The 21753-nt window shown below is 64.1% G+C and overlaps 1 protein-coding gene across 2 annotated transcripts in view; it reads left to right on the top strand.

The window, feature by feature from the left end:
- The window catches only part of SORCS2 (sortilin related VPS10 domain containing receptor 2), a 357443-nt gene extending 343942 nt beyond the window's left edge, over positions 1-13501 (top strand). For both annotated transcript variants that reach the window (XM_079154330.1, XM_079154331.1), the window contains 6 exons: positions 864-976; positions 1708-1833; positions 5955-6054; positions 6571-6673; positions 9022-9125; positions 11427-13501. In XM_079154330.1, the coding sequence (XP_079010456.1) occupies positions 864-976; positions 1708-1833; positions 5955-6054; positions 6571-6673; positions 9022-9125; positions 11427-11491 (611 nt within the window). In that variant the 3' untranslated portion in view covers positions 11492-13501. The remainder of the gene's footprint in view (positions 1-863; positions 977-1707; positions 1834-5954; positions 6055-6570; positions 6674-9021; positions 9126-11426) is intronic.
- The last annotated feature ends 8252 nt before the right edge of the window (positions 13502-21753 follow it).

A 21753-nucleotide genomic window follows, 5' to 3' on the forward strand; every position in this document is an offset into this window, starting at 1 on the left:
CAGGGACTGAGCCCCTCATGGGAGACATTCACAGTGGAAAAACCAGACCTAGGAAGGGAGGAGCCCCCACCAGCATGTTCTTGCCCCCATCAACATGCTGATTGAAACCTCATATCGCTTTTACAACAGCCTCTACTGGGGACAGCAGCCATCAGTTAAATGTGTAGTGGGCCTGATGTACAGAGGGCCAGGCCACCCACGTGGGCCCTCGTGCCTCCTTCCTCACGGCTGAGCAGGAGCTCTGGGCAGCCTCACTTCCCTCAGCGTGGAATGCAGGTTCCCGTTGAGAAAGCACTTGTCCCCAGAGCCCTCGCCCTGCAGGGCTTCCTCCCACTGCCTCCGAGAGGAACGGGCTCCGCAGTAAATGGCAAGGTTACGGTTTAGCTCCGGTGACCTGGAATCAAGGTCTGAGCCACGGCCCCTGGAAGTGTGGGGGCAGGAGACACTGGGCCTCTGCCCTCCTGGAACCTTCCTCTGGTGGGGACCTGCCCAGTTGGAACCACGGACCCCCGAGGGCCGAAGGCCGACCTTGCGGGGTGAGCACAGCCCGAGAGTTCGGGGCGAACCTCCGACGGGGCTCCCCCTGAGCCACCTCTTCCAGCTCAGTGCCGCAGCTTTCATCTGGGCCACCGTCATGCTGGGGACCTTGTTATCTCGTGGTCACCAGTGGCAGGCCCTGCCCAGGAAGCCCCCCCGCAACCGGCTCACAGGGGCTCTTGTTCCTCGAATACAAAGCCAGCATCTCCTGCTCCAGGCCATGGGGACGGTGGCTGGGGTCTGAGCCAAGGATGTCCTGGTCACCTCCCCAGAGGCATCGGGACTGTCCAGGACTGACCGGCGCTCCTGTGTCTGCCTCTTTCCAGATCAATTCCAGGTGGTGCCTCTGCAGTTCTCCAAGGACCTGGATGCCTACAACCCCAACACCCCCGAGTGGAGGAAGGATGTGGGCCTGGTGGTCACCCGGCTGCTCTCCAAGGTGTCCACTCAGGCTCAGAGAAGCCCGCAGACACGGGTCCCAGGCGGGAAGGGCCACGGGGCTGCGGCCCCTGCAGCACAGACTGGCGGCGGGGGGAGTCGGGGCTGGAGCCTCACGTCCAGGGGCAGGACGGGGCACGTCCTTCGTCACACGTAGAGTGTTGGCTGTGTGCCCACATCCCAGCCACTGTCCTCCGGGGTCCAGAGTCTCTTTAGAAGTGACCTTGGCTCATGGACTGAACTTCTCTTCCAAGCTGGACAGGGGACAGGGCAGAGCAGATGTGGCTGACCTCAGCCAGCTCACTGATAGCAGAGAGGCCATGCATCAGGGCAGCCGAAGGTGGCCCCAGGGGGACAAGGCCCAGCCTAGGGCTGCCTGCCGCTGTCAAGCTTGAGCCCTGCTGACCACGCTTTCCCTGGGCCTGTGAATAATGCTGGTCCACCCGTCCTGGGCACCGAGGGCTGAGCACGCGATGGCAGTGTTAGGAGGGGGACTAGTCCCCCAGGAGGAGAAGGACTCAGGAGCCAGGTCTGCGGGCTGAGGTCCGCCATGGGCAGCTGGCGGGTGAGGAGCAGGAAGAGCCAGGAGGAGAGGCTGCGGGGTCAGGGGTCGGGCCAGGACGCCGGGGGACCGGGACCTAGGCCAGGAAGGGACAGCAGGTGCTCTTGGGGATCTGACTTGTGTCAGACGAGGAAAAGGAGAGGATTAAAGTGGTCTGTCTGTCCCCACAGGAGACCAGTGTCCCTGAGGAGCTGCTGGTGACCGTGGTGAGGCCAGGGCTGCCCACCCTGGCTGACCTGTATGTGCTCCTGCCTCCTCCAAGGCCCACAAGGAAGAGGAGCCTCGCAAGTGACAAGGTACGTCCTGCTGCCAGTGGTCACCCAGGCCCCCCTGCACAGCCCAGGGCTGGCTGGCCACATGCCTGGTTGGGGTCATTCCTGGCCAACAAACTCATCACCTAAAGGCTTATTTCTCACAATGAGGTGGTCTGATGCAGGATGCTGACATCTGCCTTGCAAATCTGCCTCCTAAGGTCACATGGCCTCCGAGGTCACTGAGACAGGGCAGCGGAGCTGGAGGAGGGCCGCCTGCCCTGCAGGGGTGTCCTCGCTTCACCTCCCATGACGCTGGCTGAAGGTGGCCACCGGGCCTCAGCCTGACAGCTCAGGGTGCTGAGACTGTCCCAGTGAGACCCAGTGGCATTCAGCAGAGCAGAAGCCGGCCTCCAGGTTAGCAAACATCGTCATCACAGACCAGCGGCCAAGCTGCCCGTGTGGAGGGCCAGTCCGGCCCCTGACAGGGCTGCAAAGGGGACTCCAGGAGTCAGGATCCCTTAGTGTCCCCGAAGGTGGACGGCAGAGGGTGTTGGCAGGAGGAAGCAGCCGCGCTCGGGGCTGGTGGTTTATGAGTGGCACAGCCCCTGGGAGCGAGTTGGCAGCCCCTTGTGTGGCAGAAGTGAGGGTCAGGCCGCCGAGACCGGGCAGCTGTATTTGTGGCTCGGTGGCCCAGGGGGATGATTCCCAAGCATGGCCCGAGCACAGTGATCATAAGCAAGCTGGGGCGGCAAAGGAGCAATTCTCTTGGGGCGCATTCTTTGTTTTTTGAATATTTTAGATGTTGATAGACCTTTATCTTATTTATTTTTTTTAAATATGCGGGGCTGAGAATCGAACCCAGTGCCTCACTTGTGCTAAGCGAGCGCTCTGCCACTGAGCCCCAACCCCAGCCCTCTGCAGTCCTTAGACGGGACGAGCTTGTCAACAGCCTAGGGACTCTGGGCTTCTACAGCTTCATGCTCCTCCTGCGCTGGGCCCGGGGTGCTCTGTCCCGCTGCATCTTCTGGCCTCGCGGCTGGCTTACCTGCCAAGCCCCTGTGGTGGGAGCCAGCAGCAGAGCCGCCAGAGCAGCAGGCCACAGCCTGGACGAAGTCCCTCCCTTCCATTCGGTCACGCCGCAAAGCCTGCTGCATGCTCGTTGTGCTTTGCCATGTCGCCAGCTCCGACGGTGGCTGTGTGACCTGGCGCCTCCCCTGCTGGTGGGGACTCGGGAGAAAGGCAGCGTGGCCACAGGAACCTGCGCACGGCAACGTGGCTCCTGAGAGCCGGAAATCACAGGCCCCCCTGTCCGCAGCGGGTGGATGAATGAGCGGACTCAGGACGGGCCTCGTAGGAGAAGGTCAGCACCCCGCCGTACAAGGAAATGAGGTGCTGGTCTGCACCACAGCGAGGGTGCCCCGAGAACAGTGTGCCTCGACACAGGAGCCAGCACACGGTAACAGGTTCCAGTCTAGGGAACCCCGGATGTGGGCAGGGATCCTGGGAGGTCACGAGAAGGTCAGAGATCATGGCGACAGTGCACGACCTTGGGGACACAGTAAGAACCACTAAGAGCACACGCTGGCTCTGTGTGCTGTGCCCAGAGACATGCTCACTGGGTGACCTGGACAGAGTGGCCAACAGGAGGCAGGGGCAGCAGACCCCAGCACCCTGTGGACTCTGTTTCCCACCATGCAGACTGGAGAGAGGCTGGGTGAGGGCCACTGGGGGGCACTGGGCCATCAGGAGGGTGCAGGGCCACCAGGAAGGCACAGGGCCATCAGAAGGGTGCAGGGCCATTGGGGGTGCAGGGCCACCAAGAAGGCACAGGGCCACCAGGAGGGCACAGGGCCTTCCCATACACTGACAGTGAATTATGAGGAAAGAAACCAAGAAAACAATCCCATTCAGGAAAGCGTCAGAGTCATCAAATAAATGCGTAAGGATGAATCTAACAAGGGACCCGCCCCGAACACAGATGAGAGACCCCCAAGGTGAGGCGAGCCGCCTGGTTCGTGGGCACAGGACTGTTAAATGTCCACGCCACTAAAGCCATCGGCCGGCTGAGTACGTCCCTGTGAGAATCCCAGTGGCACCTTCCACAGAAATGAAAAGCAGCACTCCAATCATGTGGAACCCCAAAGAGACCCCAAGCAAAAGCCACGAGGCTGGGCGCAGCTCGCTCCCTGGCTCCAAAGCACACGAAGCCGCCACAGCCCAAACAGCGCCGAGCTGACGTCGAAGCTGACGGGGGTACAGGCTCCAGAGTCCAGAGAAGGCTGCATGCTGTGGTCAACTAAGACGCTGAGGTGGTTTGGACGTGAGGTGTCCCCAACAGCTCCTGTTAACACAGGCACTCAAGTGAGGTGACAGGGCTGCGAGAGCCGTACCTGGTCAGCCCATCCTGATTGGAAGGGACTGACGGGGTCAATGTGGGCAGGTGCCCTGGGAGGCACCTCCTCCCTGCAGCCCCTCTGCTTTCCGGCCCTGAGCTGAGTTGCTGTCCTCTGCTGGACACTTCCCCCAAGACATGCTGCCTCACTCGGGCCCACAGCAACGCCTCGGCTGACCATGAGCTGAATCTCTGAAACTGTGAGCCCCAAATAAACTCCCCCTCCTCCAAGTGGTTCCTGCTGACTAACGTGCTGAGACAACGCAGGGGGAGTGGACAGTCTCTCCAATAAATGGTGCTGGGGACACTGATGTCCCATGCAGGAGAGTGAAGTTGGACCTTCTCACAACATGTCAACTCCAAGTGCATTGAAGACGCACAGAAGACCTGACACTGCAAAGCTGCGGGGGAATCCAGGCCCACGCACACAGGTGCAAGCAGCCGCTCGCCACACGACCACACACCTGGGCTACAAAGGAGGAAATGGGGTCCCGTCAGACTAGAAGCTTCTGCCAGCAAAGGAAGCAGGGGGCAGTGAAGAGGGCCAGAGAATGGGAGGTGTCGTCCCTTCACTGTCTGACAGGCGACTAGTGTCCAAGACAGGCTGGACCTCGCTCAGGAGCAAGAAGACCAGCCAGTGCACAGGGGTCCAGGCCTGGACTGCACATGGAGAAACATTCGCCATCACTGACCATCAGGGACATGCAAGTCCAGGCCATAGTGATGTCACCCACACCTGAGTCCCTCCCACCAGAAGGCGAAGGGCGGATGTGGGGAGGCGTGGAGGACAGCTGTCCCACTGCCCAGAGCACTCGCCTCCATCCCAGGGTCAGGGCCCCTCGTTCTGGCCCCTCACGTGCACGTCCAGGCTGTATTTGACACGTTCCTCAGATGTTCTCCATGAAGTCCTGGGCAGAGGGGCCTTGGGGCCTGGCACCCGGCGGGAGGTCCTTCCCAGGCCACCTGTACCACCCGTGGGCAGGCAGGCTGGCCGAATGGCAGGAACCCCCTCAGGGCAGAGCCACGGGCCACCACCCTGCGGGAGCGTGCAGGGACGTCCCAGGCCCCGTGGGGCTTCAGGCAGAGTCCCCAAGACTCTACTCAGTGGACACAGAGCCCCTTCTCCCCAGAGCCGGGAGCTGGGAGGCGGGGTTCACCAGGCTCCGCGGGCTCCGAGGTCCATCCAGGAGGATCCGACTGAGATCAGAGCCTCCGGAACCCAGAGTCGTGGATGTGGGTGTCCACGTGGGCAGCCCTGGACAGCGGCCGGTGCACGGGAGGCAGGGAGGAGCCCTACTGCGCACCAGGTGCCTGTGTCCACTGGCACACAGACCTTCAGACTGTCCCCTGGCCACAACCCCCTCCAGCCCCAGTCCCACAGCACTTCATGGGGTCCCCTTGGCTGGGTCCACTCCCTGCCCACCTCGTCCTCTTCATGTCTTCCACTTCTGGGAGGCTTTCCCCGCCCTCCGACGGGAGAGGCTGGAGCCCCTGCGGCTCTGAGCCCCACTCCCACCCTGATGGCCGTGGTCTCCTCTATGTCTGTTCCTGACACAGAGGTGGCCCAGGCAGGGCCACGTCTGCCACCTCTGTGTCGCATTAGCGGCTACCCTGGAAGTTGGCTGGTGGGTTGTAATCCCCTGTCATGGATGAAGATGCGGGGCAGAGGCGGGACCCTCCCCAGCCCCACGCCCCAGGTCAGGCTGGACCAGGCCCGGCCGCCTGCTCTGCCCACCGGGCCCGGAGGACACTCCTCTCCCTCTGCTTTCAGAGGCTGGCGGCCATCCGGCAGGTGCTGGGCGCACACAACGTCAGCTTCCTCCTGCGGGGAGGACTGCGGGTCCTCGTGGGCCTGAGGGACACCAACACAGGTGAGAGGCTGGCTGGGGCCCTTGGTGGGGCCTTGCTGTGGGACATGGGCAGGGCCCCCTTAGCCGCATGCTCCTGCCGGTGGGTGTCCAGCTCTGACTCGCCCATCGGTCCCCAGCCAAGGCAGCCTGGATCCCTTATTGCGATTCAGCCCAAGCCTTGGTTCTCAGAGGACCTCTGCACCAGCCTCACACTGGGTCCCCACGTGTCCTCCCCCGTGGGCAGGAATCCGTGCAGAAGTTGAGTTTCAGCTCTGCAGACAGCACGCCCATTAGGAAACCCTGCACTCACCCAGGCCAGTGTGGGGACAGTGGCGTCCCAGCTGAGGGTCAAGCCCATAGTGCCCAGAAGGAGCGGGCTGAGAAGGTTGTGACCTGGTCCCCTGAGGTCACAGAGGGTGCATTCCTGGTCCCTCGAGACCCACTGCCCCATCAGCCACACTGGGAGGATCGGCCTCCATCGGGGCTGGGCAGGCCGGGCTGGGCCCTCACTGTCCGCTCTTGTCGCTTTGCTGACAGATCCTCGGAGCCTGGGCGGTGGTGGCGGCTACTGGGCGCTGGTGGTCCTCTTTGTCATCGGGCTGTTTGCAGCAGGCGCCTTCACCCTCTACAAGTTCAAAAGGCAAGGTGTCTGGCCCCTGGGCCTGCTGGGCCTGCTGCCAGCCCCTCCTGGTTCTGTCACCTGTGGGCCCTGGGGAGAGGGCCGCCCACTGGCCACCCAGGGCATCTCTGCACCCCCCCCCCCCCCCGCAGGGTCACGGGCACCCCCCTCCTCCTCCTGGAGGGAGGCACTGCCTTGCACAGGCGAGGAGACCGCGGCTTGGGGAGGTGGAGTAACGGGTGCCTGGCTTCCGAGCGGGCAGGACCGGACGCCACTGCCCCAGGCCTCCTTGTCACGCACGCCCCTCCCGCCCAGAGGAGCGCCCGGCCCAGCTTCCCCACTCACCCCGAGCTCCACAGAGAGAGGGCTCCAGAGTATCCGGGGACTTCTGGGAGGCTGGGAGGCTGGGGTGGGGCTGCAGGGCGTCTGGGGGCTTCTGGGAGGCTGGGAGGCTGGGGCGGGCTGCAGGGCGTCCCCTCGCTCCTGAGCCTACTCCTCCCCGGAAGGTGCTGGGTACCCCGCTGGCCCCAGGCAGCTGCCCAGCCCAGCCTTACACAGATTCTGGACCTGGGAACAAGCAAAATGGTCAGGCTGAGTGGGCAGATGGCAGACTCTGACTCTGTTGTGCCCCTCGTGCTGACTCAGCTGCAGAGGCCACAGCTGGTCATCTTGAGGACCCCCAAGGGATGCAGGTCACTTTTTCCTTTATGTTCACCAGGAGCCATGGCCTGGGACACCCCCTCCTGCCCTGGACCCCTCCTCTGCTGAGGCTGCAGGCTGGACCCTAGCCATGTGCTGGGGACCCAGCCCTGGCAGCGTTGGCAGGGACCATGCACACGGCTTGCCTGCCTTGGCACCTGGTTCTAACAGAAGGGGTGGCTGAGGGGTTCTGAGAAAGGGGATAGGGATCTCAGCTGGAGAATCCAAAGGGCTTCTCTAAGGAGGGGACTCTCAGTGGGCGCCTGACGGGTGTCCAGAGGCGAAAACGGGGTCCAGCTACGGCCTTTATTGATCTCCAAACTCACAGAGGCACTGGCTTCCTCTCAGTCCGCCTGGGTGTCCCACAGATACCTTGAATTCAAGGCAAACTCATCATCCTCACCCCAAAGCCCTCCCGAGTGGAAGACGTGTCCTCCCTCGGGAACGCCCCCTCCTCATCTCCCTGCTCAGCTGGCTGGCATCCCTCGGCTTAGCGCCCGGGAAGCAGGGCTGCTCACGGTTAGGAAGTGGCAAGGTGGCATTTGGACCCAGGCCTCCAGTACTCTGAAAGAGAGGCTCTTCCATCAGAGTCCAAGAGCAGTGGCCGCAGCTCCAGGCCCTGGCCCTGGCCCGAGCTGATGGGCTGGGGCAGGAGGGGAGCCTGGAGAGCAGGCTGTGGCCCCCGCTGGTCCTGAGAGAGCTAGGCCGGTGCGGAGCAGAAGCTCCTGCTGGCCTGCTGCGTTTCCGGGTGGCCCTGGTGGCCGACACTCCGTTTCCCATCAGGGCAGGGCCCATACTTCCACGTGGAGGGCAAGTGCGTCCCCACAGGCCCTGCCACCTCTGCACCCTGCTGAGACTCGGTGCAGCCCAGGCCCTGCCTGGCCACCAGCGGCTCGGCCAGAGGGGCTGGGATGTTTGCTACCTCCCAGGGAAGGGCTTCCAGCTCGGGCCTGCCCCTTGTCACTGCCTGCAGGCCCTGTCCTCTCAGTCCCTCACTGGGAAGAGCTCCTGGCTATAGGTGGCCAGGCAGAAACACGCCAGGCCCTCCGGCCCTGCCCGCTGCCGCATCAGCCGCCCGTGCCTGAGGCTGCATGGGCCTCGTCCGGGGTGTCTGCCAGCCTGTCTGAGTCCTGGGTGGCAACCATGCCAAAGGTCTGCGCCTGCTGGCTGCAAGCGCACTGTCGAGGAGGCTGTGGGGCCGGAGCCCCGGCACACTGCAGACCATGGAGGTGCTCGGAGGCCCCTGGCAACCGCCTGGACTCCCGGGGGCCTGGGGACCTGACCCCCACAGGAGCAGAGATCAGCCTTTGTGGTGGGTTCTCCGGTCTCTGCCTCTGAGTGGCACGAGGACTTGTCCAAACTGTAGGTGGCTCCGCAGGAGGGCTGTGGGTCAGTGCCACAGACCTGGGCCACCACCTGCCTTCTGCCCTCCGGGGCCAGGCCAGTGCAGCCCCCTGTCGCCTCCTCTCCCCAGCCGTAAAGGGGCCTCGAGTGGGAGGAAGAAGGGGGGCCGGAGCCCAGGCCCGCGCCTGCCCCATCTTGCGTCACTGTGTCTTACTGAGGCCTCGGGGTGCTTCAGCAGAGCGGGGTTGGTGACGCCCTTGGGGAGAGGGGCCAGGACCGGGCAGCCGAGGCCGGGGCACAGCTGAGTGGCCACCTCTGTCCAGCAGGAAACGCCCCGGCAGGACCGTGTACGCCCAGATGCACAACGAGAAGGAGCAGGAAATGACGAGCCCTGTCAGCCACAGTGAGGATGTGCAGGGCACCACCCAGGGTGAGCACCTGCCCCAGGACCCCGCTCACAGGTGGCGCCTGCCCAGAACCCACCCCTCCTTAGGTGCCTTCCAGGCCACTTGGCCCAAAGTGCCCAGGACGTGGGGCCAGGGAGACCCTGCCAGTGGGTCACTCTGGGCCATCATGTCCCCCTGGCATGGGGATGGTGGGGTCTCCCAGGGCTGTCCAGGGATGAAATGAGAAGCTGCCAGAAGCTGAGGGTGCCAGGCCTGGTAGCAGAGGCAGGGAAGATGAGAGGCTGGCCTCTATGGAAAGCCTCAGAATGTGGGGCTCCCCTGGCCCTGGTTCACTGCAAGTACAGACTCAGCAGGCACGGGGCGCCTGGACACAGCCTCGTCACAACCAGGACCGCTCTCCTGGGGCGTGTGGCCCAACCTCTCGAGGCTTTACTCTGTCCGCAGTCCTGGGGCGGTGGCAGGGCCTCGGCGGTCTGCATGTGTGGGCTCCTTCACAGCACAGCAGCGGGGTGCCAATGGGCAGGGAGCTGCCTGGGGGTCAGGCCCCACATGCGGGCTGGGGCCCCAGAGCCGCCCTGTGCAGGAGGGTGATACCGTCTGGCTCAGGCAGGCACGCGGCCACGTGGCCTCTCCACAGGTGGGGAGGCTGAGGCCTCGGGGATCCCGAGATCGCTGGAGGTTTGTAGCCTGAGCAGGCAGAGCTGTGACAGGCCTCTCCACACCTTCGGGGCACAAGGCAAAGACCAGGCTGCTCTGGGTGATTTCAGGACTCAACTGGCTCTTGGTGAACCTGGTGGATGGAGATGAACTGCACTTGGCCCAGGGCGTCGCTCACAGGAGGCAGAGCTGGAGCTGGGGTCTAAGTGGACCCCAAGCTCGCCTTGCCCCCGCCCTTCCTGTCCCCACTGCACGACCCCGCCATGCCTCCCCAGGGCGATCGGCACCTGCCCCCCCATTGCTTCAAGGTTCCTTCCAGAGGGTCAGAGAGTCCCGCTGCAGCCCGTGGTCATTGCTATTCGACTTCACACCCACACGCGGGTGCGCGAGTTGTGTGCAGCCTGGAGTGCCCTCCACCCGCAGCACTAGGCCGTTAGAAATCGCAGCCTGGGGAAGGTGACGCTGCTGACCCCGGCACATGGCGCACAGGGGCACCAGGCCCACCTGCCCCCACACTCCCCCAGCTCCTCGCAGGCGGTCTGCCCCATCCACGGGGGTCCCGCCACCTCCCACGTCCTGCAGCCCGGTGCACAGCGGGGCGTCACGCATCTGTCTCTGGGATGTGGCAACGCTTGTAAGCCGCTGGGTGCCCACTAGGTGTCAGGCCCCGGGCTCAGCACGTCAGGACGCAAGCTGACCCCTGGACAGACACTGGTGTCCCAATTCTCAGGTGGCAAGCTGAGACTCAACCTCCCAGGTCACTAACTGGAGGTGACGCTGGAGCAGAGTCCAACTCCGGCTCAGCCAGAGTCCCCAGGCGTCCTCCACAGGCCTGTCCCGCCTGGCAGAGGTGGTCTTGGGCTCCATGATGGCCCCAGACCCGAAGCTGCCCTCAGGCAGGGTCACGGCCCTCGTGACAGACAGGGGGTCTCGGGAAGATAGAAGCCCGGCTCCTTCCTTGAACACTGTTCCAGGCCCCAGAAATGAACAAACCTGGTGATCATTTTAACCAAGCTTGGGCATATGCCAGGTGCCACCACGCAGTCCTCCCAGGAAGGTGCTGCCGATACCATGGTTTACAAATGACAAGACCAGTGCCCAGGGGCTGGAGACCCTTGCTGAGGTCTCGTGACAGTCGGGCACATGGGCACAGGCTGGGCAGCACAGAGAGCTCACGTGAGCCAGAGCAGGCAGACGGGCTGCCAGCAGTGCACTGGGTCCCCGCCCCTCCCCGTCCCCTGGTGTCCCGATGCAGCCCCAAGACAGCCGGACAGCCACCCTCTGACGGTCACCACACCCTCTCTCCTGCTCTCGCCTCCCGGGCTCGCCACTCTGCACCCTGCAGCACCCACTGCCAGGAGGGGGCGGAGCTTCAGCCCTTCCCGCACCCCCCTGCTGCTGATGCCAGGGGCGGCCCCCATGCAGGTCAGTGGGCGCAGCCTCCCCTCACACTCCTGGGCCCACTGCTTGTGACGGCACCGGCACACCCAGTCCTCACTCCCCTAGGCCGCGTGGAGACCCCAGCACCCATGCCTGGCACTGGCTGAAGGAACCTTGGTGCCCACCGCACGGCCGCCCAGGCCACCACTTGCATCCCCCGTGGCCTGTTTCTCCCTGTCCCCAGCCAATGGGCATGTGCTCACGGTGGCCTCTCCTCTGTTCCCTAGGCAACCACTCTGGCGTGGTCCTGAGTATCAACTCCCGGGAGATGCACAGCTACCTGGTGAGCTGATGCCGTGGGTCTGGCCGGGACACTCTCCTCTGCTGCTCACCCCGTGGAGGGCGCAGCCCACAAGTGCAGCTGAACCACGTCCCCTCAGAGGTCTGCGGGAAGGCCGCCTCCTCCTCCGTCCCCACACGGGACAGACATTCCTCCCTCTGCTAAGCCCCAGCCCTCCAGGCCCATGGGACACCAGGGCAGCTGACTCCTGGCCTTCCTGGACACAGGCTCACAGTGCCACCGATGTCCCCACCCCTAACTGGGGCATCTCTGGCCCTGGCTCCTGCACATGACTGCCCAGGCCAAGGCTTGGCTTCTCCTGGCTGCAGCTGATCTGTCCAGAGCTGGTCTGGTGTGAGCCCGCCCAGTTGGCTCTGCTCTGAGAGCCAAGACCCACTCAGACCTGCACTGCGGCTCCTGTCCCTGCAGAAGCCCTGAGTCCAGGACCCTGAGGCCAGGGCCTCCCAACACCGCCTCCAGGCCTTCCTGCCGTCCCTCCTCTTCAAGCTGCAGACGTTGTAAATACCTTTCTAGGTAGCCACTGGCTTCTGGGGGCTTCTGTTTAACTTTCTGTTTCTACGGCCAGTTGGTGGGCCTCCGGCTGCCGTCAGAGCCCCATTCTCTGGAACCACTTTTCTAAAATCCCAGGGCTTCTCCTCTGGGCCCAGAGGGGCCAGTTTTCCCTGGGGGCTGGGTGGGGGACAAAGGACCCTAGGCCTACAGCACCTCGCTCCTGCTCTGCTTCACAGCTGCATGGGGCTTGGAAGTGGGGGCTCCCAGCAGGTGGAACTGCCTTCCGTGCTGCCTGACAGCTTGGGGGCTCCTGCAGAGCCAACCAGGAGGCCTAGGACAGGGCTGGAGGGCCATTGGGAGTGTGTCCCCCAAGGTGAAGATGGGTGAGGGGCCCCAAAATTGTCAGCTTTCCCAGGATCACGGCAAGATGGCAGCGGGGTGGCCCCAGAGCAAGCCCTCTGCTGCACGCAGCTGCCTGGAGTCGGGGACGCGGGCACCGGGCACCAGCGGACAGCTGGACATTTCACCTTTTGCCTTGAAATGGGAAGTCAGTGTCCTCCTCCTGCTCAGAGCAAGGAAGCCTGGAGTGTCCACCTGTCTTCCCCAGGAAGAACCATGGCCTATGAGCAGAGAGATCCGGGGAGAGAGCCTCGGCCACCAGGCACATGGGTCTTTGCCCCAGCATCTGGGCACTGCTGTCCCAGATGGGACTCAGGGACCACAGGCACAAAGGCAGCCATGCAGAGATATGCCTGGTGTGGAGGTGTCCCAGCTGCACCCACCTGTCCCCACGCTGCCTGCCCACTGACTGGGGCTGCTGGGGCCCTCCAGAAGTGCCCCTGCAAGCTTCCCCTGGGGAGGGGCTAGGGAGAGGGACCCAGTTCTGTGACCTGAGAACTTTGCCGGTGCTCCACCCCCGGCTTACAGTCTCCAAAGACACCTATGTGGAGACCTGCATCCTGCTGGCCACCCCACCCAGCACCAGTCCGTGCCCCTCGACAGCGGTGTCGGACACAGAGGCAACACTCATGCTCAGCCCGTCCAGCCCCGGCTCAGAGGCTGGCACGGGGTCCCCGGAACACCCCTCCCCGTGCACCAGGGCCTGCGGGCAGCTGGCTGTAGGTCTCCGACCTCTCTCAACCACTCAGCTCAACTCTCCCAGCCGTCTGGGCAGAGAGTCCCTGGTCATTGTTCCCGTATTTTACGTTATTATTTGTATTAAGACCATCTTGGGTGCATGGGCCCAAGAACCTGGGGCACTTGTTCCCGCGTACGTTCCCTTCTCCATAACGGTAGGGATCGCGCCTGGCCGCGGACTTCCCTGGCCGTCTAGTGAGGCGCTGTGTGTCCAGGCACTGGGAAGTGGGCAGGACCAGCACCGGTGTCTCCCGCTCTGTCCGAGCAGCCCCGCACACACTCAGTGTGTGCACGTAACAGGTGACGCCTTCTTTCTTACCAATAAATAATTTGTGATGCTTTTAACAAAGATTAAACGACTCTGATCAGCTTTTGCCTTACCCTGAGGGTGTCTTTCTATGTTTAAGTTTGTACACACGCGTGCGCGGGCCCTAGAATCCTGACCCCAGAACCCACGTGTCCAAGGACCGTGAGGGGCGCAGGGGGCAGTCCTGAGGCCTTTGACATCACGCCACCCGTTTCCACACAGCTGGGTGCACCCCTGCCCACAGGGCTGGAAATCAGAGCCCCTGCCAGACTGCCCGCTGGCTGGATGCTCCAGAGCCTGCCGCCAGGCCTGGGCGACATGGGCCCACCTACAGGACCCACCAGGGCCTCTGGCTGCCTGCACCGGGGCCACCGGCCCTGAGTGGCACTGGCCTCGCGGTGGTGCGCGCTGTCCCTGGTGCCGTGCACTGTGGCCCTCTGCGGTTCGAGGGCAGCCTCCCATGAGCACTTACTTCTCCTCACCCTCCTCTTACGTGGCTACACACAGAGGGCGAGGGACAGGGACAGAGAGGAGAGGACACTTGCTACGAGGCTCCCGTGTGCTTCTGGAGTGTAAAGTGACACTGTTGCTTTGGTGTCTGCTTGGGCAGGACCAAGAGGGCGCCAACCCCCAGAAGCCGCGTCTCCCCGCAGCCCGGCAAAAGCCCCCTGCCTGCGCGGGGCCCTCACACACCTGTGGGGAGGGGATCAAAGTCCCCACAGCAAGGAGCATCGACAGCCCGGCCGCGAGGCTCAGGGCTGAGAGGTGCGGCCGCGTCTCAGAGCACAGGAAAGGGTGAGCCCTCCATCACGCTCCCACGTGGTGACCCTGGATGGCTCTGGGTGGGACTGAGCCGACCGGGGAGGGGGCAGAGGTGCCCAGACGCACCAGCCCCTCGTGCCACAACACCTTCTGCGGCACAATCACGGGCTCTCCACATCCGTGCCTTGAGCGTCCCTCAGATCCCAGGCTCCACTGAACTCACGCTGGGCCTGGGAGCAGCGTGTGAATGAGCCGGGGACCCCAGGCTGGAGGGGGCAGTGTCGGCACTGTCCAGCCAGGGCGAGTGCGGGTGCCAAGGCGTCCTGGGCAGTGGCTGGTGTCCCTGCAGTGGGGCGAGTTCTCAGGGGGCAGGCAGAGCACACAGAGCAGTGGAGCAGGGCAGGAGCGGGGACCCCAGGGCTGGGGAGCAGCTGGAAGCCCAGGAGGTGTGTCTGCTGAGCGACACTCTGGAGCTCCTGCCCTGGCTCCCTGCTGACCTTCGGGTGGAAGCAGGGGCCCCTTGGCCACTCTGAAGACATCTTTCAGCTCCCTGGGGAGAGTAGGGGGAGGGATGGGCACCTTGTCCCCCCCAGTCATTGTCGGGAACCCTTTGTGCTGACCTGCCAGACGGGTGGCAGGAAGCCCCACACAGACAGCAGGATTCAGAAGCCACATCAGAGCCAAGAAGGCCACAGACCTGCCTGCTGTTCTGCAATTTCCGCCTGCTACCAAGTGCCATGGCTTCACCTCATGCCTGAGCACCGCGCACAGGGCAGGGACAGGCACCGTGTGTGCAGTCTGCCGTCAGATGGAGGGCCAGAGGTTATTTTTAGCTGGAATATGAGGGCCTGCATCAAAGAACCCCCAAGCCCAAATTCCAGCAGCCTTGAGTTTGGTGCCAGGATCACTTCAGTGATGACGAGTCTCAACAGGACAGACACCTGCAGTGTCAGGGACGAACTGTGTTGCAGAATAAAGCCCTTCCTCAAAGACCCGCCATCCTCTTCCGGCTGGCCAGTGCGAAGAAGGGCTGAGCACAGAAGGCCCCAGCCTGGAGCCCCTCACTACGGGAGGCTGCCCAGGGGCAGCAGGAGGCCAGGAAAGTGGGGAGGCAGCTAGTGCTGGGCAGATCCCAAGCAGGGGCCTCGCTCTCAGCCTCACGGCCCCAGGGCCCTGGCTCCTGCCGCAACCCCTGCAGAAGCTGCCAGGGAGCCAGCTCCAATGTGCCAGGGACTTGTCCCCCAGTGGGACCTGCCTGGGCAGAGCTTTGGAGGACATCCAGACCAGCTCCCATTCCAGTGGGGATACAGGGAACATCAGGGGCCAGAGCCCTTCCTGAGTGTGAGGGAGAGAGGAGTGAGGAGCTTGGACACGACCCCTGCAGGCAGGCCTGGGCCTCCCCTGCCCATCAGTGTCGCCCAGCACCAGCCTCAGACAAGGTCACTGTCGCTTGGACACGACCCCTGCAGGCAGGCCTGGGCCTCCCCTGCCCATCAGTGTCGCCCAGCACCAGCCTCAGACAAGGTCACTGTCGCTTGGACACGACCCCTGCAGGCAGGCCTGGGCCTCCCCTGCCCATCAGTGTCGCCCAGCACCAGCCTCAGACAAGGTCACTGTCGCTTGGACACGACCCCTGCAGGCAGGCCTGGGCCTCCCCTGCCCATCAGTGTCGCCCAGCACCAGCCTCAGACAAGGTCACTGTCGCTTGGACACGACCCCTGCAGGCAGGCCTGGGCCTCCCCTGCCCATCAGTGTCGCCCAGCACCAGCCTCAGACAAGGTCACTGTCGCTGTGACAGGAGAGAAAGGGAGGGCGTGTCGCAGTCAAGTGTGAGCACAGACCAGACAAGGTCGTTGTCCAAACCTACAGGGGCCGGACCCACCCCGGCCAGGAGCAGGGGGCTGCTGTCTGTCCTCCATGTGTAGGGCACCTAGAGCTGTCCTCCTCCCAGAGAGGACCGCCACAGTGCCTGACCTGTGAGGGCGTCCCGACAGTGGCCCACCCAGAGCCACACTGCTCCCGGCCCCCAGGCAGCCCTGGGCCAGGCCTTTCTGCCCCTCCTCCTGAGGCGCCAGGTATGCCAGGGGCACCAGTGACCACCCCTGCTTGGCCACTGGTGTTGCTGGTGGTCCCAGGTGTTGCTTGGTGTTGGTGTTGCTGGTGGTCCCGGGGTTGGGGACGCCCCAGGGCGGTCAGCAGCCAGACCTCAGCAGGGCAGAGCCCACAGCCAGGTCCTCCCCTGAGGGCTGCGAGTCCCACAGATGCTGCCTCCTGGAGTCCAGTGCTGTCTTCCGACCCTGGATCTCCAGCCTCCAGCCAGCACCTCTCTCCAGTGGGCCTTGGTGGCGTGCCGTCCTTGGGGCAGTGCTGGGCCAGCTGTGGCCGTGTCCACCCCAAGGCCTCCTTCTGCACCCTGCAGCCTCTCCGCCTGCGGCTCCCTGCAGGCGGGTGCACTCAGCCCGGCCACCTCCAGGTGCCCAGCCGTGCCAGCCTGGCGTTCAGTGGCGTGCGCCCTTGCCCACCGGCACCTGTGTGACGCAGTGACTGGGTGGTCAGTCACAGAGAGCCCCACTGGCAGGGTCGCCCTGGCTCAGCGCCGGTGCCTCTGTGGCTCCTGCTATCACAGCCCCAGGGGTCAGCTCTGTTGATGACCCAACTAGTATCTGGCTCAGGTGGTGACCGAGGGCAGTGAGGAGGGTGTGAGGACACCTTGACCACAGCGGTCCTCGGCCTCGCTCCAAGTCCCACTCTGGGCCCTCTCCAGACGCACCACGCCCGGCAGCTCCGGAATAGCTGTGCCCGTCCCCGTCCACAGAGGAGGGAGGCAGAGCCAAGTCCAGGTTCAAGTGACATCAGACTTCAGGCCTTCCCCTTGGCCACAGCGCCTGTGCAGGTGGCAGGGGCCAGGCAGGGGGGTTGGTGGGCCAGGAGCAGGGGGAGCCAAGTCCAGGTCAGGAGGACCATGGTCTAGCCAACCTCCATAAGATGTGGCTCCAGGTCAAGAGCAGGGACGGAGCCAGTGCTGGGAGCCTGGGTACCTGGCCAGGCCCAGGTCTGCTGCTGGCTAGAAGACCCACAGGGCCTGGCCTGGGCCTGCACCCGGGTGAGGCCCACCGAGGCAGGGCAGCGGGCAGGAGCAGGACTCAGGAGAACAGCTTTCCAGGTGACCAGAGTGCAGGCCTCAGGCCACAGCCCGCAGCGCCTCCTAGGGAAGCTGAGCCTGGAAGGAGCAGTGCCCAGAACAGCACCCAGAAGAGGGGCCAGGAGGACAGGTGACCAGCAGGGAGTAGAGAGACTCTGGGCACAGGGTAGTAGCAGCGTTGGGGAGCCGCGTGGGTGAACTGCCACGTGGGTCTCTGGGGACTGTGGGGACAAGCGGGCCCCATGGAAGGCCAGGAAGAAGACAGCCAGGGACCTGACTACACACCTGGATCTTCCCGTGACTGGAGGGGGCAGTAGAGGGGAGCTGAGGTCAGGGATGCGGCATAAGGATGTGCGTGGGCAGTGGCAGACCATGCTGGGCAGGGCTTTGTGTCCACAGTGGGTCCTGAGGGCTGGGTGCAGCCTCCCGCACAGGAGCGAGGCCTGGTGGGAGGCAGGGGCCATCCCGGGAATAGGCGCCCAGGAACGCCCTCTAGGTTGGCACATGTTCTCCAGAAGGCAAGAGGCAAGGTCATGGCTGGCAGTGTGTGGGGACTTAGTGGGAGGCCATCATCTGGGAAAGGGAGAGATGCACCCCAGACACGAAGGCTGGTGAGGGCAGAGAGGGCGCAGCAGCTGTGTGGCCTGGCATCTGATGACAGGCCTGCTCCTGCGGCCCTGCCGCCCCTGGCCACCGTCTGCTGCTGGGGTGCAGGGACCAGTGGGTGTCCTCAGGGCACGGAAAGGTCACCGTAGCTCCAAACTCAACATTGTCCTCTCAGGTAGTCCAGAGGCTGCTACTGGGGCAATCCTAGGAGTCCGGTGTCTCCCCACCATGGTCCTAAACCACTTGCTCTGCTCCCTAAGCCAGGGGTAGGTCCTCCCCTCTGGCCCTGGGGAGGCAGAGTCCACACCACGGAAGGGAGTGGCGAGCTAGAGCAGGCGCGGACACGGCCACCTGCCCAGCGAGCACAGCGAGCCTCGCAGCCGCCACGCAGAGCAGCGGCCCCTTTGGGTAATGCAGGCTACGGGCCCAGGGAGGACCCTGGAGGCATACTTGGTGCTGGAGCTGGCCAACGGGGACCTGGAGCTGTTTCTGGGGACTGGGCACAGCGGGCTGGCTCCAAGTGGAAAGGAGTCCTTAGGCCTCAGAGCGCGGGAGCGGCCTCCTTGTGAGCCAGAAAACGCAGCCCGCAGGGAGCAGGCTGGCCCCGCTGCATCCCGAGGGAGTGGGGAGGCTGCCCTGTGGACTTGAGAAAGCAGGCTTCGTGCCTTGGAGTTTATCGCAGTGAGCTGGAGAGAATTCCAGAAAGGGCGTGCTCTTTGCCTTGATGCCCAATGCAAGGAAAAGCCACTGCCTTTGAAACTGGGCAGGACAGGCTGCGGGGTGAGCGGGGGACCCGCTGTGGGAGGGGAGCGTGGGAGTGGGATCGGAGCTGGCGAAGACCTGGAGGAGTGGCAGGCGCACCTGCAGGGCTGCCACAGAGAGGGCGCCGGGTCGCCGGGCCGGAGTGTGTGCAGGAGACCAGTGGCCACACAGCGGGCCTTCCTGGGGGTCATTCACGCCAGCAGTGGGAAGGAGCCCTGCGGATCAAAGAGCACCTCCAGGCGGCAGTCACCCCGTAAAACCTCCTCACTTCACAAGTTAAAGGCAGACATCCCCACAGCTTCAAGCAGGGCCACGGAGCAGAGGCGGGCTCAGGGACCAGGCCCCTCTGCAACAGGGCCCCCAAGGGAGAGCGCGTGGCTTGCTCCTCGTCAGGGAGACATACTTGTCAGGAAACAGGAGGGCATTTCTAGGTTGCAAGCCGTGGAAATGGGCAATCCATCTGTCTTTCAAGGAGAAAGGGGGCAAAGAAACCCAAAGAGATTCTGTCACCAGCCAGGGAGGCCCGCCATGGGCCTGCCGTGGGGGCACCAGTGCCTCGAGCGGCACCCACCTAAGCGCAGTGGACACGAGCAGAGCAGAAGGTGGCCCTGCGCATCCCTAGGCCCCCGGCCGGCTGCAGGCGCCGCGGGCGAGCCTGGGTAGAAGTGCTCTGCAGGACTTGGTTCGGGGCTGGTGGCCACAGAGCCCAGCGAATCTGCAGCACCCCTGGTCCTCTACTGCCCTGCCCTTACGCGGGCGAGCTGTCTGCTGGCAGCTCAGTGTGACCGGCACCCCTGCAGAGGTCTCGGAGGGCAAAGGCGTGAGGCAAAACCCGAGCTGGTCACAAACGGTACGGAAGAAACCACGGCCCGGGTCAGTGCCCGCCGGCAGCCTTTCTCCTGGAAGCCCGCTGGCCCTGGGCCCTGGCTCTGGACTGCAGGCATCCACCCTAGGGGTCTGACCGCTCCCTCCTGCAAGGGGACGGCGCCTGTTTGCCCTTCTCACCCGTCCTGGGCTGCTTCACGTGGAGACCCTGCCCGAGGCCTTGCCGCGCAGATGAGGAGTTTCTAAAAAGCAGACGAAGAGCCCCAACCATAGGACAGGCCTAAGAAGATGCCAGACGACCTGTGGAAGCTGAGGGCCGGGACCAGGGCTTGGAAGGGGAAGCGCTTCCTCTGGGCCGCCTCGCAGAAGGCAGGCCGGGCCCCTCCTCTTCATGGCCGCCTGCGCTTCTCGGCCACGCAGTCCGATTCCCCCGCAAGCAGGAAGGCCGAGTCCTGGTTCCCAGGACCAACGCCCCTGCCGCATCCCAGGCGTTTGGGCATGGAAAATAACCCCAGGTGGGGTCCGCAGTGCACGGGCCTCTCCAGCAGGGCAGCCCAAAGACCACTGGCTGCCACTGCTCGCCCTTGTCCTGGTAGGTGGCCTTAGTGGCTTTGCTGGTCTCGAGGAATGTGCTCTAGGCCAGTGTCCATGGATCCCCCAAATGGTGAGTCTCCCTCGCAGTATACAGCAGCCCCAGGGCAAGGTCTCGGGTTGGGGAACATCAGGAGGAAATCTGCATTGCCCACGTGCCCACGCCACACTCCAGGCAACCCAGCAACCCTGTGTCTCAGGGGCTCAGGACTGGGGCCTGGCTGAGGGCTGGGGGCGGGTGAGGGTCCCAGCCATTGGGGTGCCCCCAGCACCAACCGCTGGATCTGAAGCATGTTTCTCTCTTTGGCCTTTTACAAGTGCAGCTGTGACTTCAGTGGACTGTCCATCTACTGCAATCCTAGGGATGCAGGTCAATTGGCCCTCCAAACCCCTCTGGAGTCGACCATTGTGATACTGCCAAGCTCGCCTCCCTCTGCCATGACGGGGGGTCTGGGAGTTAAGAGCCGCCCCTGGGAATCTCCGTTCCAACCTCAGGGACCCAGCCTCAGGGAGGTACAGCCAAAGCAGCGTCTCAAGGGGCTTCTCAGGAACGCCCGTACCCACAGAACTCGTCCCAGGACCTCGGGGAGGGCACAGCCACCGGAGGCCTCAGGCCCTGAGAGAAGGTGAGACTGTGACCACAGGTAGGCCACAGCCTCCGGAGCCCTTCACAGCCTCTTCACAGTTCAGAACCCTGCCGGTCAGAGAGGGCCCTGCTTGCTGCCCGCCGGCAACGCAGAGTCCAGGGAGGCAGGAGATCTGCCTCCCTGCTGCCCACTCCTGCCCAACACAGTAGGTGTTCAATAAATGTCCCACGAGGACTAATGAAGAGTGACGGGCTGTGTGACAGAGGCCGGGAGGAGGGTCTTGCCCAGCACAACTGGACTTGAGTGCCGAGCTACAGGAAGCCCCTGGGCGGCATGAGCCACACAAGTGCAGCAGCCACGCCCCGGGCCACCAGCTGCCCGCCTGGCAGGCGTGGGGCTCAGCTCACCCCACTGAAGAGCGGATGCTGTGGCCAAAGGGTCCTCCCTGGCTTCTTCCAGGTGGGGAACCAGAGAGCCCCACACAGTGGGCTGGAAGAGGGGCCAGGGCCAGGGGCCAGGGTCAGGGGTGGGCAGGAAGCAGGAGGGGCCTTGGGAGGGGTGTGGGCAGCTCGCGCCAGGCTCCTCAGGGGAGGAGGTGGATGGCAGGGGGGCCACTGGCCAGGAGCTGGGGACCCTGGGAGGTGCCAGTGGGACACTCTGAAGAGACCCTGGGGCAGCTGCCCTCCAGTTCCAGCCAACAGCGCATGCACAAGCTGCGCCTCCTGCTGGATGCACTGCCAGGTCCCAGAGGGGCATCAAGCCAAGCAGGTGGGCCGACCAGGTGCTCCTGCCCCTGGGCAGGGCTCGAGGGGAGACCCTCCCGGGGGCTCAGGCCCACCCCAGCTGGGGAGGTTGGCGCAGCAGCCTGCTTTGCCAAGTCTTCATCCCTAGCGTCTGTGACTCTGCCCTGGACCTGGACGCTCCCTGTGGAACAGACTTGCCGCAGCTTCTCCAGGAGCATGCCGTCCCTTCCTCCAAGCAGCCCCAGCGCCACACCCCATGCCTCTGCTAGCTGCCGTCCCCAACTGGGATGTCTTCCTCG

The sequence above is a fragment of the Sciurus vulgaris genome (assembly GCF_902686455.1).
Source record: "Sciurus vulgaris genome assembly, chromosome: 9".
Lineage (NCBI taxonomy): Eukaryota > Metazoa > Chordata > Mammalia > Rodentia > Sciuridae > Sciurus > Sciurus vulgaris.